Source organism: Trachurus trachurus, assembly GCF_905171665.1.
Source record: "Trachurus trachurus genome assembly, chromosome: 3".
NCBI lineage: Eukaryota > Metazoa > Chordata > Actinopteri > Carangiformes > Carangidae > Trachurus > Trachurus trachurus.
The window spans coordinates 12533603-12552010 of NC_139893.1; the positions used below are offsets into that span (position 1 = coordinate 12533603).

Here is an 18408-nt window from a genome sequence, read left to right on the forward strand (position 1 = left end):
CTGCTGCGCAGTGCATACATACCACATCTGCATCAGTCCTTTGTTGTTGGTGTTTTGTTTTGAAAGGGCTACTGTAGTGCCAATGCAAAAGTATATACGGGGCCTGAAAAGAAAAAAAATGTTTTGCATTCCTACAGATAATCTCCTTTCACAAGAAGTCGTATTGTTTCTAGCTTAGATGTGAGCTGCAAAGATGTTATCGTTTTTGTGATTCAAATCAAATTCTTTATCACCATCTCCCGCCGTCCTCCGAGCCATCGTACGCGATAGCTTAAACTAATCTCCATAGAAACCACAGTAACAAACAGAATAACGTTGCACGCTGGATTTCGTTTTGTGATCTGTCTTTCTCTCACCAAACTTCACCTCCGGTCCAGAGAAGAGCTCAATGAAACTTAGATTTCTTGTTCTGTGTGAGAAGTGAGGATCACAGGCTGTAATGTGTGAAGCCTCAGGTGCCGGCAGCAGCAGAACAAGGTTGTGTGACTCGGTTTCATGCGAGTCGTGTTCAGCAGCAGGAGCTCGCTGTCGCTGGAGCCGCCCAGCTACGTGATAACTTGAAATTCAGTGTGTGCAGAAAAGTGTAAAGTTGACGGACGAATATAAAAACCAGTCAAAACAATAGGGATGATCTTGTTTTCACCTTGCGAGTCTGCCAGGATGTTAGACAATACAACACCCACCCACACAGCTGAGAAGATGGCCTGTATCTGACATCGCTTATGTCTCTTGAGCACTTAAAGGTCACAGACTTCGGCGCCGTCTATGCATAATTACAGGTGTGTAGTCGATAATAGAATTAAAGGTGAGCTATGTAAGTCTTGCTAACCCTCCTCCCGGCCATGTGCATTTTGCCGGCAGGAAATCAATCATTAGAGCGGTAGATAACGTTACATATCGTATGCGATGTTATGACGTGTATATTTGTCTGTCATAAACAAGAGATTACGGGTGCGCAGAGACGAGAGCTGGGATACCGGGGTGGCGGCCCTGATCTTGCAAAGCTGTTTTTCAGCCAAGAGACGCTACGTTGAAGGCAGAGAGCCTCCATTCTCCCTGTAACAAGCTACATGTCATTTATTGAACCATCACAATTACTCTGAAGCTGTTTAATTAAGGTAAAAATGTAGCAGAGTTAAGCTAAATATCCTGCAAAGTTCCTCTTTAAGGTCAAAGGTGAAGATGGATGTGATCTGACCCAAGAGTACTGAATAGTTGTACAGGTAATCATAGTAGTAATACTCCAACAAAATAAAGAGTAGCAGTACAGGTTCAAAAGTCTGAGACCACAGTGTGAAAGTGGTCTTGGCCTTTTGGACCCTGCTTTGTGTCGCACGAAAACACCGACAGCAACGTCAGCAAAGACGACAAGAAAAGGCTGTGAAAGCTTTTCTGCACTGAGGGAACTTTCAATTAAAAAGAAAACACCTGCACCTGCCAAAATGTCGGCATCACAGTGTTTTTTTTTCTTCGAGATGCTCTCAAAATGGTGCCGCTGTGTGTGTGCACCGTAGGAAACCCTCATGACAGTCCATTATGCAGACGTGCAGATAGGCCGGGTGTCTGTGGGGGGGTGCACATCCAGCGATCAGTGCTTTTGTGGAGGGAGAGGACATTGATGGGAAAGGTTTAGAAGGAGAGTTGCGAGGAAATTAAGAGTGCAGCTTCCACAAATGGTCCCAGTGGCCCTTCATTAGGGTCGGAGGAACCTGTTTGGTATTTCTATCCAGCAGCAGTGCCCTATCAGAGCTCCAAGAGTAAAGAGGAGAGATAAAATTAGATGCCAGAATTAAATCTTATTAGCTCCTGTCCCACTGGCAATCACCTTTTGCACTGTCTTCATTGTGGGTGTGAGAGTGTGACTGTGTGTGTGTGGGTAAGAAATGGAGAGGGGAGATGGGGGAGAAATGCAACAGGTTATTAATGAGATGTTATATTTGAAGTGAAGACTTTCAGGGTTACGCGTGTCCTTGCACTCTCAGCATTTACAGCCTAAGTGCTTCTTTGCCAGTTTTAACGCACTGTTAACTTTATGGTAAATGCTTTAGCTTCAGCTGTCAAACCCATTGTCAAGGACATTACCCCTGAGTATACCTACTAAACTGACTTTAGAAACCTATTTCATCATGCCTGAAATGTCTCCCGGGATTACATTTTGGAATAAAAACAGGAATGTGGTGATAAGACTAAAAGTTTCGGCCTAATCATTTAATTCGACGCTGTGATTGGCAGCGCTGCTCGCATTTTATGAGTTATCGCTAAAAAGATATCACTTGTTTGTGTTGCTCATCATCAGTGCAAATTAATTTAGTCAAATCCAGCGTTCCCATTATCCACTGTAAGTGTTTATTGCAGCACTCCTGGCTGAGGGGCTGTTTGGTCTGAGAGCCACTTAGGACCCTGTAAAACCACTACGTGTCACCTCAGGTGTAAAGATTAATTATTCAACATGGTAAACGGCGATCTTTGGAGCTGCCGCTGGCTAGACGGATGTGTCGCCTTTAGATGGAGCCAAGCGCAACCCCCCAGTCTTTCTCTGTGTCGGAGCTAAACTAAGCTAACTGCAAAAAAAAACTAATCATAAATCATTTCATTTAACTCTTGGCAAGAATACGAGCAACTAACTGTGTTTACCAAAATGTCGAGTGATTCCTTAAAAGCATTACAGGGTTGTTGCAGCAGTAACACGCTGCCAAGTAGCGTCTTGGCATCGGCAGAACGTCGGTTGTGTTAATGTGGATATTCTTAGTAAAACAGTTAGGAATAATACAAGAAGTGTGTAACAACACTGGATAAAATCAAGAAGTATATAGATGAAATGTAACAGCATTAAAAACCCAGGAGTGCAAAAATACCTTTCCAAGTATTAAAGAGATGAGATTTTTATTTCCCTTTTTAAACTGTATTTTGGGCAGTTTTACGGTGCAGTTTAATACAGATTCAAAACTTAAATTAGATTTAGTATTCCCTCCTGGTGTCAAAAGCAATCATCCAGTTTGCACTCCCAGTGACTGTACTGCCTCCCTTGTGATAAAAACCTGCTTCCTCATCGTCCCTCTCCAATTTCCTCCATCTCAGTTTAGCTGTCTCTCCTTTTTCGGCCCCTGCCTCACCCCCGTTCACACACACACACACACACACACTTGCTGACACACACACACACACACACAAATCAACTAGGTAACAAGCAATGGACGCAGTTGAATTCCTCCACTAATGAGGATGAGCTCATCAAGGCCTCTGCGTAAGAGTTGACGACTTGTGTGGAGAGATTATCTTTCATCTGTTAATATGACTCTAATGGGTCAACCTTTGATTTCCAGCAGATTGATCATCATGAGAAGTTGTTTGTTACTCCGGCTCTTACAGATTTTACTCGACAAGTGCGATCAGAGATTCATCGTGTTTGAGTTTCTGTCACGCTGATCGGGCAGCAGACTGCGGTGGATCAGTTACTCTTCTTGGTTTTTACTCTCATTAAGAGTTGATCCAACGTGAAACTCTAGATGTCAGAGAATCTATTTTCCGGTGTCTCCACCACGCTGGCGGCAGAACGTGATATCTTTAACGGTAACTTCTTGAGGTCATTTTTTTCAAAATAAAGAAATGGTCACTTGAACTAAGAAGCACTTGGGCAAAAGTCAAAGTCACTGTCGCCTCACAAAACATGTTTTTTGCTCAAACTCACAAATTCATATGTTATTTATACCACAATTTAACTCAAATGTCCAAAACTGATTGGATTATCATTGACCATAAGAACATAAAACGTCATCAACTTCACTGCGATATCATCATCATCATCGAAATGTGGAGATTGTGCCTATTAGCTGGTGATTGATTCAATGAAAACCATCTAAAATTACAACAGATTTACTTCACAAAACGTGGAATAAAACACTTAAAGAAGAATAAATTCCTAGTGAGGTCGGCCACAGTGAGTCATTGCATATACATACTTCAAGGGCTCTTTGTTGCACAATACAAAAAGGCATCTGTGAAGAATTTATACTGTAAAAATTGAATGATCTCGCATAGTAAACAGACGTCGTTTCTACATTGTGGAAATGAGCATTTTGAAATGTACCTGCTTAATGTGTCGATCTATGCCTAAAGTTGAATTGATCCCTGAATTAGTTTCTTTTGTTCTTGTCTTCTGCTCCTGAAATGTAATTAAAATGAAAAGGCATAGCTACTTTGAAATTGGGGGGGAAAAAAAGTATTGAACTTTTTCCGCAGGAGAACATTGTGTTGAATTTTAAGTTTTTCAGAATGAGAAGAGGCACCGTAGCAAAATGAGATTACAGAAGACTAAATTCAACAGTTTTAAGTATTTATGACAATAAAATATGACTAGAAGACTAATGAAAAATGCTTCGCTACTACAACTACAATCAGCCTGAAATAATTCAAAAAGAGAAATGGTGGTAGTTAAGGACACATTCATTTGTCTGCTTGACATCAAAACCCTCGGCAGCTGAAATTACAGATGCAGGAAGTAAAAGCCTGTATCCCAAATTGTGCACACAGATAACTTTATCTTTATTTTCTCCTTTTTACAGAAGAAACGTGATGAATACAAAAAGGCAGATTTAATTCTTTAAAAGCCTCATCAGGGACAGTTAAAACCTGAATAGCCTCTTTACGAAGTCACCTGTCACATTGGACCGTCACCAAATTGAATATGAAACCAGAGGAATTAATTTCTCTCCCTGGAGTCGATGTGGTGTCAACAATACTGAGTGAAACAAGCGCCCCTAAATTAATGGCTGTCAGTCTTTCTAACGGCTTCTTCCAAAGACATGTAAATGATACTTAAATTGATTTAGGCCCCAAGTTTATAGAGATGATTCAAGCACATTAGTCTACGAGTGGATTGCACCATAAGACTATGAAGACACTTAAAGGGATAGTTCAACATTTTGGCACATTGGCCCATTGCCATAATCCCTATAGTCTTAGCTGTAGGTTCGTTACCTTTAATTGTCGGTGCAAGCTATTTTTAGAACGGTGGAGCAGAGCCGTGAGCCCCTCAGAGCTACGCTACGGAGGCTAATGGGATTTCTTGGTTTCCCTCATCAAACTCATCAAATACACAATCCAACAACTCCAAAACGCTCTGGTGGACAAGTTGTGACCTGCACATTCACCACGCTATGAGATAGTAACAGGGCGTTACGAGGCGAGCAAAACCGCTGATGCGCGTTCCCGTCGGGGGCAGTTTTTCAGCAAGCAGTCCCGGAATTACCTCTAAAACAACTCCATCTTGTAACGTTCTGTTATTATCTCATAGCGTGGTGAATGTGCAGGTCACAACTTGTCCATGAGAGCGTTTTGGAGTTGTTGGATTGTGTATTTGATGAGTTTGATGAGGGAAACCAAGAAATCCCATTAGCCTCGGTAGTGTAGCTCTGAGCAGCTCGCGGCTCTGCTCCGCCGTTCTAAAAATAGCTTGCACCGACAATTAAAGCAGAAGTAAGCGATCCGGTCGTTTTGGCTAATGCTGCGTTCCAGGCAGGCTTTTGAAACCGTAAATTACAGCTTCAAGTCACGACTTACGACTTTGTAGCGTTCCAGGCAACCCACTCGTGTTTCTCCGACCTGTTGCCTGTGAAAGTCACTATAACGGCCACTCGTAACTTCCGACCCGTGAACTCGTACCAGATCGAACTGGTACGAGTTCACAGGTCGGAAAAACACGAGTTACTGGTTGCCTTGAACGCACCATAACGTCTTGTCAGCCGATGGAGTTAGCAGCCCCCGCCCTCGTCATGGATCTATTGGTCCTCGTCCCTACGTCTCCACATTCACGCGCATCCCTTGGCTGCACACACAGCCCTGCATGCCGTTCTCTCTCCTCATTGGATAAAACTTGTAGGATACAAGAAAAGTTTTCTCCTCGGCTCAGAGCAGAGCAGAGGGACTGACAGACCCGTGTTTCGGTCCAAACACTCTATGTAAGTGATTGCTGTCGGAAGATATAACTATTTAAGACTTATATTAACACAAAAATATCGCTTACTTCTGCTTTAAAGGTAACAAACCTACTGCTAAAACTATAGGGATTATGGCAATGGGTCAATTTGCCAAAATGTTGAACTATCCCTTTAAGCATTGCTGCATTCAAACCAAGTTAGTGAACTTTATTTACACCTTTTGCAAATCTGATCCAAGAAGAGCAGCTGACTCGAATGTTAAGACCTCAGACTCTTTAGCTCAGAGACACTGGGAGAGATGGAGGGGAGTGAACCGATTTTATTTTTGAAAGAGCTCCCGTCGATCTCAGTTGTCTCTCCGGTCTAAATGACGTCTGTGCTCTGAGAGGTTATTTTCAAAAAACACTTCTCAGATGGAGGTAGGGTTGGGCGGTATGACGGTATTATACCGTGTGACGGTATAAAGTGTCTACCGGTAGAGATTTTGCAATACCGTTTATACCGGAGAAAGAGCAGATGTCTGCGGCATCTCTCTGAGTCACTGTAGTTACACCGCCTAGACACACGGGGGAGCCGGCACTGCAGCAGACTGCTTGGCGTGGTTGCATCGGCACGACGAAGAAGAAACAGCTTTACCGTTACCGGAGGCTTACCGGAGTGATAACAACAACCATGGCGGAGGCAGAGAGTGAAAGCAGAAGTGGGAGCATAATATAATACATCCATGAGTGGGAGTCACGAGGAAACGGAGGCAGCCCGACCCGCCCAACAAGACGAAAAAGTGAAAAGTGAAAGTAATTCACTCCAGCCGTAATTTTGTTCGATCGATCAGCTGTGTTTACCGTTTCATGTGTCATAGTTCTGATGTTTAGACAGATGAATTAGACCTCTAACACATCCTAAAGTTTGACTTGTCAGAGTTTTTCAGAAGAGGAGTAAGTCAGGTTATAAGCAATGCTAATTTCTGTTAGCCCGTCTATGGTGTTTTACATTATACGTTAGCATTAAGCTAGCGGGCTTTTTATGCTTAGTTGTGACACTGGCTGTGTGTGTTTTAAACGTTATTTCAAACTATGTAGGTTTGATTGAACATCTTTGATGCTTAAATATATTGCCGCTTAACATATTGCTTTCTATGTGCCATTTTTACTGTAGGACAGGCTAGCCTAGGACACTGTTTATTATGGTCACTTCCGTCCCTCCCACCCACCGTTTTTCCGTCAGTTGTTGACATTTGAGCCCGTACTACCATAGACTGTAAAGGTTACTTACTACCTTAGGAACTCTAAAGTAACTTTTTTCATTTTCCCTGTTTGAACAGCCGTAGACAGCACAGACCGTAGGCATTTTTGTAAAATGCTAATTTGTGATGTTGTGATTTCTTTTTATATAATTGCACTAACTGGAGCAAGACTGCTCTGGCATTTTTCCTGTTTGTTTTTTAAATGTTTTAATAGAAATCCAAGTTAAAAAATAAAAGAGGAAAATGATCAAATGCGACAGTATGGTTATTTTAAGCACTTGAATTTACAGGGGGAAAAAAACATACCGTGATATATACCGTTACCGTGATATGAAATTACTCATACCGTGATATAAGATTTTGCTCATACCGCCCAACCCTACTCGTGACGGTCAGAAACCCTTCCAGCGCGGCACCTGCTGCTCGTAGCTCTGCTGCTCAGGACCGACTCGTTTCTTTGAGATGACGTCTGACTCTGTTGTCCTGAGGCTGAGAGTTCACGTCTCACACAGTCGGTCGGTCCCGGCCCGACGGCGGTGGGAGGGGGGGAGGTGGGGAGGAGCGAGAGCGTTCACTCACAGACCCCCAAAGGTTACGGCTGTTCATTCTTCTTACCAGGCGTGTCAATACTTTTTTTTTTTCTTTTGTCAAACATGGATGAGGAGGAGGAAATGGCCAACGGGTAAATCTCCACGAGCATGAGCACACATCCATGACTGAGCTTATCAGGTCACTGGCTGCGTTGTCTTTCCAGAGGAGCGCGAGCACCAGCAGAGCGCCGCTGAGAAGGCTGTGTGTCGACTTTTTTTCAGATTTATCGACTTTTTCTGCAATTAGTAATGATTGTTTGTCCAAACTCTACGCAACTTTGTGTTCGGTTTATAAAAAAAAATGTCAACACGACCGCCTGTGTGTGTATGTGTGTGTGTGTGTGTGCTGTCTTGTGCTTATCTGGCTGAGCCCACAAAGACCTCGCTGTGAAGGGTTAGTCATCTGAGGACAGCTCTCATCGACCCGTGAGCTAACAGCCCTGCAGCAGTTCTGCCATGACACTGTAAACTTTTTTACACGCTCACCCTCTCCATAACATCAAGGGGTGCTGCTGCTGCTGATGAACCGCCGTGTGGCTCATTTACTTTAGCGGAGAACTGAGGACGATGGACCATAAACGGATGTTTGTTTGTTTTATGTTTATTACTAATTAGATATAAGCATCTCTCCTTCTACGTCTGTTTCTATTACTGTGTCGTGATGCGTTTAAGCTCCATTTCTTTTCATTGCAACGGTGTATTTACATGTAGCCGTGTGCAGACTGTGTGTGTGTCTACCCACAAGTTAATAAGTAGGAGAAAAACCTCCTGTTGTTTACCATCGTTGCATCACATGACCCCTGATGTCCGTTGACATTAAACCTGTGAAAACACAGACTGTCGTAACACTAACAGTCCTGCAGAGATGTTTACGTCTTACCTCAACTCAACTCACCTCACCACAGCACATAAACACACACACACTCCATCATTTCGACACCATTCAGTTGGCTCTTCTCCATTATGGGATATTAAAGACTAGCCCGGAGCTTCATGTAACTTGAACTTGTAAGAACCTGTAAGGTGTATTTTTTATTTTTTTTTCATTGCCTGTTTAGTGAAACAAACTTCCTTCTATCAAAGTGCCGGTTCTGTGTTATTAATGTTGATGTTTTGAATTTCTACCTGGAACTTAGAGTTGGTATAACTTCCTGCCACACTGCTGAGATTTAGAGTTGGGGGGAACGAGCTCACAAAGTGGAGGGACACGCAGAGCTGGTGACCTGGATAAGTTACGTGTCATTAATATCCTGTAGTTGATTCGGTGTTGACACGAAGGGGGAAGGTTGTTTTGATTTGGAAGTCACAATGGTGTGGACATAGTAGCAAGAAGCTGCAGAAGTGGAAGAACAATTTATTAGATGTAAAGATCAACAAGATGGCATAAGAGTTCATATCAAAAAAAATAAAATGAAGGATTATAGTTTAGTCATTGGGGAAAGTTAGAATAAAAGAGAGAACTTTAGTTTCTGTTGATTGACATGTGAAAATTACATGAAAAATACAGAAAATAAATGATTTTTTTGTGCACTGCAACCTTCAGGCAGTTACATAACACTGGCCGAACAAAGAAGACTATAATGATGATGTCACCTGCCTGACCCCTAAAGAGGAGAAAATCTCCCATCATTGCTCACCGCCCTACACTCGGCATGACAAAGTGAAAATTAGTTTTTTTAGAAAATAAATCAGTAGAACTAAAAGAAACAGCCTTGTACTTTAATTCAACGTAATTATCCTTGAGATGTATTTTTTATTTGATCCATTAAATCATTAAACCCACAACACAAAGAGTGTGAAAAGCAATAGGGGCTGAGTTCTTTCTCTAAAGCCGCCGCGGATATTGAAGTCCTCGGGGCATTTCTCGGCTGTCCTACCTGTTCAAATGCCCCATATTTCACCATCCCATTTAATCTACTTGTTTTTGTCAAAACCATTAAATGGACTAATCTAACTTCTACAGAACAATCGAGGGCGAACGGCGGACTGTGCCAAGAGTCACAATCTGTGTTTACTGAATAAACACAACCAGAGAAATGCGGCCAGTAGCTTGTTGGGAAAAGGAGAGGCATGTTGATGAAGACGGTAGCGGGAGTTTACCTTATAAGGCTTTATAAACTTAATAGTTTATTCCAACGTGCTTTAGGTGTATTTGGACAAGTATTCTCCCCCACTACACACCTCACTAGTCACCGCCGGCCTCGCCCACATCTGTGGAGAACTACATACATTGTAATAAAGTTTGACTGTATATAACATAGAAAATAAAAATAAAAGTGAAGGTTAACGAGTAAGGAGAAGACAGAGTGACGGCTGTACGGCAAATAATGGAGTTGTGGTGGGACAATAAAAAGAGGAGATGTAATGACTAAGCATAGTTTGGCAGAAAGGACCAGCAGACCAGCTGTGCAAACCCATTTTCAGGTGTGTGGGGCAGCTCAGTCCGCCGCGCCGCCCGTGCATTAAAAGAAACTACTGGTTATGTCCAGCTGCCACTGTTGCGGCCCGTGCCCCCTCTGCTCTACCCGTTCACCACAGTGAGTAATTGAGACTCCAGCCTCATTATATAAACAAGTTGCTGAACTATTTTACGAGGCCTGTGCCTGCGCTACAGTCCCATTTTCTCAATTCATCTCGACTCAACCGATGCACAAACGAAATATGGTGGCGTCCCACAAATCAAATGCAGTTAAACGTCAAAACTGAAAGGAAATGCGTTGTGATTGATGCGTCTGCGCTTTAACTGCAATAATGGCCCCCCGCTCCTCTCGAGCAATTTTCAAAAAAATCCACGGGCTTTGTTCTCTCGACGTTCATGAGTCCATATGGAAAACAGTTTCATATCATTTTATTGCAGTCTCCTAAACCTCTCTCACAATTTGTCTCCAGACATTGTTGGGCTCTTTGTAAAACATAATTGTGTCAACAGTCACTGGAGATGAGAAACCAGACCCCTTGATAAGTGCTTTCTCCCCACAAGGTAAATCTGGCAGACGGGGAAGGGAGCAAACATGCAAACAAACCAGCAGACAGTAATTTTCCACTGTCTGTTACCGTGCATTTTAATGAGGTTGATGGATTAATGCTTCACTTCAGTAATCGGCTACTCGGCGTGCACCAGTTAAGCTTGTTCTGCTCTATCAGTGCCCGGCTTATCACATCAGCAGTGGTCACTCTCGAGCCCCGAATCCGTCTGTTTCCACATCGTTTTTCCATCTAAACGTCTTTGTCGTAAATGGGCTTTTTTTTTTTTTTTCTTCTTTCCACAAGTGGAAAACAGGTTAAACTCCACAGAAACATCGTGGTCTTGTGATTACATGGTTGAAAACATGCGCTCTTAAGTGTCGTTGCTGATTGCCAGATGATGATTGAGCTGCAGGGTAGGCGACGTTTAGCGGCACCAGAATTGGCTTCATTTTGTTCAGTGGCGGGAGTGGAGGGGGGGGGGGGGGGGGGTAGTATGTGTTTGTGCGGATGCATATGTTTGAAACAGTTGAATTGTTTTTATGTGAGGTGGCCTTTGTCCCTGTATATGTAAACGTGTGTATTTACATGCGTTTCCTTCTTCTCACGGTGAACCTGTTCAGTCTGAGGCTCAGTCTCTGTCTTGACTTGTTGTGTTGTCCATCCAACATTTTCTATCCATTCTGAGATCTAATCGCAGGCAATTTTCTCAAATTACAAATTGAATTTTGATTTATTTTTTCTTTCTTCTATTATCTACTCAATGTGATTTCATATCTGATAGATCACAGCAATGAAAACGCTTCACCAGTCGTCGTTTTTGTTTGAAACTGTGATAGATCACAACCATTGGTGCTTTTTGTTTTTGAAGACAATCAATTCATTGGTTTTAGTTTTAGTTGGAGTTTCTTAATGCCGTGCATGTCTTGGATCAGTGTCCCCCCTCTAAGGCTCCAACACAATGGACCCACTACCTGCACTTATTCGTCTTTTCTTAAAAAAAAAAGGAAAAAAAAGGGGCCGGCGGATTAGCTAATTCCTTTTGAATGTCAGCGTTTCATTCCCTTTTGTAACCTGCGCTCTTGTTCTTTAATGGATTTACACATTCACTCACTTCCCCGACTCACGCACACACACACACAAGAGGAGAGAGGTGGTTTCACGTCTGAGCTTGAATATCACTGTAAAGTGTGTCTTCCCTCTTGGTTATTGCTTCCCTATTGTCCGTCGGCTTTGTGTGCAGGGGCCCTTTGTGTCGGCCGGGCTGGAGTCGGCCTGTTTGCTGTGATTAAATGGGAGCAGAGGAGGTTGGGGGCCTGAACCGAGCCCCTTTTGCAGTGGAGGAATGTTGCAGACTAGTATTTGCTGCAGTAGCTTCGCTCCACATCCACCTTTTTCTGGGACATGAGGCATCGCTGTCTTAAGACAATTATGTGCATAATCTTTTCTCACTTTTTTTTTTTTAACACCTCATCTTCGTATGTTTATGCTTCCTGCAATTATGTTTAACTCAGGACTGTGTGGAGCTGTAATTTTGTCTCCGTTTTCCATTTGCACATTTTCTCTTTGATGAAATCATTCATTAACAATTCATAGCATATGGAGGTGTCAACACTATCTGAGTACCCACGTAGATGTTGTTGGATCGGCTGCCTGTTAAACACAGTATTTAACGCTGAATATAGAAACGTTTCTTTAACGACTCATCCTCTAATCAAGGTATCTTTAACATTTTATTTCTTAAGGACGCTCCAAATAATTCAAATTTATTGTGGCTGTGAGATGGAAAGTGTTCTGTCTTTTTACTTGATAAGTCATTTACATATTATAATAGGTTATCAAAGTGAATTCTTTGTCAATCATTACTTTGACTAATTGTTTTAGATTCACACCACCAAGTCTTTCTTTCTTCTTTTGCAAACTGTACTTATACGATGGAGTGCTTTCCTTTGCTCAGACAACATATTCTCTTCAGTAAAGTGTGTAATTGCTCAGTATTAAGGTCCTTGGTTACACAGTGGTAATAACTGGTCTGAGCACAGAGGATTATTGGTTGTGCATAAGGTTTCATCAGCCTTATTGGCCACTGTGGTGAAACCTGGACTTTAAATGCTTTTGTTTTGTGCAAAAAATGTAAATCAGCCTCTCTAATTGTGAGAAACGTCTCTTACTGGCTAATGTGTCCCAGTAGTAGCCTCATTATCTGCTGCAAATCTCTGAGAAAAAGGATTCGCAGTTGTGAAGGTGGGGAGGGATTTGTTAACCTTGGATTACCTGAGCTGAAGTTATCTGCAGAGAAAAGGGCCGAAAACAAAAGGTTGTACGCTTGGATTCCCATTTTAAATGAAGCCAAACGTTGATGCCTTTGAATATCTTTGATTTGGCTTTTGGTCAACCGGGCTCTGTGGTTAACGCTATTCAGAAATAATGGATGAACTCTGCAGTCCGTGTTTCCAATCCGAACCAGTCTGTATTTTTAGCCTTCGGGGTTTGGTGGAAGAGGAAAAAAAGTGAAGAATGTGGTTATGATCAGATTAAAATGTTCCTCATGTGATAACCGATTTGATCTGTTTGTCTTTCTAGGTATTCGGTGATTACTATCACTTCCGGCATCGTACGTTGGTGAAGAGATCGCTGTCGGATCATAGAGGCACACAAGTCCGTCTAGATAGAGATCCCAAGGTAAGACATGTGTGTTCATGGGTGTGTGTGTGTGTGTGAGGTTTGTTGATGTTTCAGAGTATGCTGCATGTGGAGAGAGGAACCTAACTCGATAAAAACTGTTTGTCCCTGTTGTTTCAGAAATTTCCATATGCTGATATAATATGAAAATACAAGTAACTCCATCGTTATAAATAAATAAATAAAAATGTGACACCACAACTTCCAAACTTCCACTTGGAGTTGGTTTTAAGGATTTGTTTCAGTTGACTTCTCATTATTATAAATCATCAATGCACCATTTTGTGATTCCTAAATAAATCAGAATTATAACCTTGGGTTTATCCATCAAGGTTTAGCATTGTGTTGTTGACATGCGAGAATATTAAAGTGCACCTTCTTTATTAAGAGAACTGCAGGGAGTCATCAGTCTACGAGAGCGGCTGCTTCTGAGATGAAACTAATTCCTTTCACTGCTAAATTTGAAAGTGATTTTTAATTAATTAGTCATTCACTCACCACTCACTGCTATTGTTTGTAGCTCTGATAATGAGGCAGAAAAGAAACAAAAGGGGGTACACAATAATCTTACCGCCACAGGGCAAAGAACAAAACCCTTCATTTGTCACCTTCGCTTTTTAAAGGCAATCTCAGGCGAGTCACTACATCCACACTCTGGCGCTTCCTTCTGCCGTGAAACTGGGTCCTACTTGCGTTGAAAAACTTCACATTTCTGTAGTTTTTTTCCCAATGTGTTTTTGAAAGTGAGTTTGAGGTTAGTTTGAAAATGAGTCTGTGTCCTATACCCCACTGGGAAGGACAAAGGGAAGACTGTGAAATTAACATTCATGGCTGTTGGAACATTGTTGGCGCGTGTGCGGCTGGGAAAGAAAGCCTTTTTAAAAAAAATACTTTTATAAAAGAGAAGGAGAAGGGGAGTTTTAAAGAACCTATGACCTTTTTGTTTTTGACTCTATACTACAATTACTAAACAGCTCACAGCAATGAATATTGAATACATTTCCTCTTCGATGGGAAAACAGTGAGGCCATTTTCATACCACAGTTTCACTTCGATGGTTTCCTATAATATTTTGCATAATGTCCCAAACTGTTTTTATTGAGACAGAGATGTGTTTGTCCATAGGTGTTTTGACTGGGGTCTGAATTTAGCCAGTGAAGTCAGAAATTCAAATATAAATTTGAATTGACGGCAGCACCTCAGAGCAGATCTGAACCCGTTAAATGCAGCTTTTTCTGGCGTCTCTCACTATAACGGTCATTTTCTGAAACTGTATCAACACGGCAACATCTAAACTGCGTCCAGTCATTTCACTTAATGGAGATTTTGAGGGACAATTACTGTAATTTAGATAAGTCTCCATATGAATCAATACAGCAGCTGTGTTTTACATGTCAAAGCCAATCTGCAGCTTTATAAAGAAGTTGCTTCAAGGTGTCCCTGGCTTTGCTGTCATGCTCTGCAGCTCCACAGTACAGTACAGGTGCACACCAGGAGTAACATGTAACAGCTTCTTCTGGGTGTTTCCACCCATGTCAGAAACGGTCCACCTCCCTCTTTGGGATTTCCTCGAACACTGCGGCTCCATTTCCTGTTGTTGAATTCCTTTTTTCCCACAGCACCTCAGAGAAAGTGGAGCATTACGGCTTCAGGTCCCTCCTGTCTGTTCACGAAGGGTCAGCTCAGCTTACGGGTATACCTACAGGAATTTACAGCCATTATTCTCATGTTTTATTTATTTATTTGTTTGTGTTAATCAAAGGAGCTTTTGCTATTGCTGCAATAACTTGCAATAATTTACCAAATCCCCTCAGCTTCCATGTGCAGACTTTCTCATATCCACACATCAACACATTTCTCTAACTGGGCGGCAATTAACAGTTTGATATAAGTTTTTTGTAAAAACAGCTTATCGTAGCAAATTTGATTCATGATTGCATCAGCCACAGCTTTTCTGAAAACATTAAAAAAATGTTTGTAAAAGGAAGAGAGACTGTCCCCACAGTTTTTAAACGGGTGGAGATGGAGCCTGAACAAAAGGCTCAGTAAACTCTCTTTGAAGAGTGTCTAATTACCGACAAAAGCACCTGGACCTCTGCCAGATCTCAGACCGGCTAACAGAGCTCTGTTAATAGGGTCTATTGAAGATTTTAAAGCTCGGGTCTATCTGCTACCTCCATGCCTTCTACTGTCTCGTGTATTTATTCTGTTGTTTGCTTTGTTTGTTGTCGCGGGCAGTTTGCTTCACTTCATTGTCTTCGTTTGGTTAGTCTATAAAACAGAGAAGTAATGCGACAGACACGGCAGAAACTTAACCTTTCTTTTATTTTCAGTTTGATGACTACGGCAGGAGAAGCCGCAGCTGTAAAGCAAACAGCTTTAGCATAAATATAAATTACATAGCTACTGATCTGCGTCGTAAGTGGGATTATGTTGCTTTATGTTAATGACGTTTTATATGAGGTTTCTATTTGCTCTCGCAGGGAGGAAGCTATGTTTCTGTAATGAAGACGGACAAAACAGTGGGTGAGCAAAATGAGTAGGGTGGGGAATCCATTTGTTGGACTGACAGCACCTAAATGCAAACCAAGCAGCCTGTGTGTGATCATTAGTTCTGCACTCGATCAGTCCGGACGTGTGAGATAGACACATTTTCTGTTTTCAAAGGCCATTTATAATGAAAATGCTGTTTGTCAGCATCTGGGGCTCTGTGTTCTGTCACAGACTTTTAAAGAATTTCAAAAGACTCTTCACATGAAAATTTCAAAATAGAAGATGGAAATGGTTGTTGTCACACTTCCTGCCAAGAGTAGAACAATCTGTCCGATATGTATTATGAATTTGGCGGCGAAAAAATGCGACTTATATTGTTTCTTGTTCTCGTTTACCCTGAATATTGAGGAGGAGGAAAACGTTTTGTTGAAAATGATGAGGACTTTGATCTGCACTTCAGTTTAATATTCACAGCATCACAGTCTATTTTACAGGACAGTCACTGACGTGCAACACTGACATTGATTTATAAGTACTATAAGGGAGTGATATATTTCTCACTTATTCTCATGCAAGCATTCAAGAAAGACAGTGGCCATTATTTGTAGGAAGATGCATCACATTACTGAGGGATATTGGTCTCTTTATAATAACTCCAGAGCGTCACTCTTCAGTGTCACTTCCTATTAATGTAAAAATACGGATGAGATGACGGTCGGTAATCAGGTCCGGAAGTTCTTTTTCTTTTTGACTGCTGCAGTATTTTCATTGTCCGAATGGTTTAGGAACACACCCAAGCCAAGAGCGCACTAATCTGTGTGTTACCCATGACTAGTGTAGGACTAATGAAGTCGTCTCAAACAGATTAGTCGCTGGTTTTCTTTGCTGTTTGTTTATGGGAGTTTCCCAGAGGAGTGTGTGATATTAATAAGAGAACTTCATGGGAAATAACTGTCGTCACTTTGGTCTCTGCAGCTGAGAGCAGCAGGAACTACAGCTACTGCTCTGACGATAATGTGCATGTTTGCAGGAAGTGTGTAGGTTTTTGAACTGAGTAATCGTGTTATTTCTTGGTATTTAAAAATCTTTAGAGCTTCAAAGAACAAATGTATTTCTAATGTTGGTTATTACCAGTGACAAAGTTTGGTCGCTGTAGCTCTCTCCATCAACACATAGTAATTATTTTTTATGTTTGTGGTCACGGCAATAAGGACTGTCAGTGAATTCACTCCCAGGTGGCATCATTTTTCTGTAAAAGTTGTTGTACTAGTCTGCCTGCATAGCTGTAGTAAGGTTTTTGTAATATTTCTTAAACAGCTCAAGTGTGAAAAGAATCTGCCACGCAGGCAGGAAGGATATGTACACGATTACAAAGTTTTTTTATACGTGATGTTTTTGTGTATATTGTGCAAAAACAAGGAATTAGAAGTTAATGAGACTCTCTGAGGAGCAGAGTTGCAATGCAACGCAATGCTCCACAAGCCTCACAGTGCAATAAACAGTCCACCGCCATGCGCATTATACATAATTTCCTGTGTTTCTTCTTAAGAATCCTGTCATGTTTGAACCGAGTCAGCATGGAAACGCTCCACCACAGAGACCAACTCTGTGTATGTGTGAAAGCAAAGATGGTAAATGTGTGATTGAAAAGCAGATGAGGAAATGGAAATACACACACACACACACACGGTCTAATGACGCAAGAGAAAAAAGATTCAATCTGACTGAAAATCACATGGAGGAGGACTGTTATGAAGTCGAATTTGGTCCTCTTCATACAACTGGCTCTTTGTCGTTCTGACTGTAGAGATGCTGTTCAGTCAATACTGCCATTTTCTTTAAAACAGAGAGCCAATTATAAAGTCTGAAAGCTCCAGCAACTGCTACGGTCTCTAAACTGTCCTGTCAATCCCCCCATGCTGTCCCAGACTAATTGGATATGTATAATAATGTCATGAAGGAATAGGCTCGTGACTCACTGGGGATTCTCCCTCTCCTCCCTCTAACTGTTTGATATGGATTAAGATACGTATTTATATTGATTTACAGTAGAGAAGATTCAGTGAAGTTTGCTGATAGGCTCTTACAGTGGCTGATATGCGGCATTCATTTTATTTAGATTTAGATTTTATTTGAGCCTGTGCTGCAAGAAGCAATACTGAGTTTATTTTCCCAGGTGTATCACACCTACAGTATGGATGGGACTTGTAATGCATATTGCACTGTTGAACAATAAAAGTGTAATTATTTGCAGAAGAATCACTATAGCTAATAACGTTTTTACTAACTTATATATATTATACTATATATATATTATATTTTCACTGGATTCTGACCTCTTGCACACTATACTGCAAGATGATGCACCACTCTGATTGATCTTTTCCTGCTGGAGAATTTGCCAAAAAAAAACCAAAGAAAAAAACTGCAGAGGTAGGAGGACATGGACATTTATTTTTGAATGTAGTAGATAAGATTACCGTACTGTTCTTCTTCCAAA

At 41.5% G+C, this 18408-nt stretch overlaps 1 protein-coding gene across 2 annotated transcripts in view; it reads left to right on the plus strand.

The window, feature by feature from the left end:
• Nucleotides 1-18408, plus strand: part of furina (furin (paired basic amino acid cleaving enzyme) a) — an 86388-nt gene that overhangs the window by 31327 nt on the left and 36653 nt on the right. For both annotated transcript variants that reach the window (XM_083998837.1, XM_083998836.1), the window contains exon 3: nucleotides 13317-13415. In XM_083998837.1, coding sequence (XP_083854963.1) covers nucleotides 13317-13415 — 99 coding nt within the window. The remainder of the gene's footprint in view (nucleotides 1-13316; nucleotides 13416-18408) is intronic.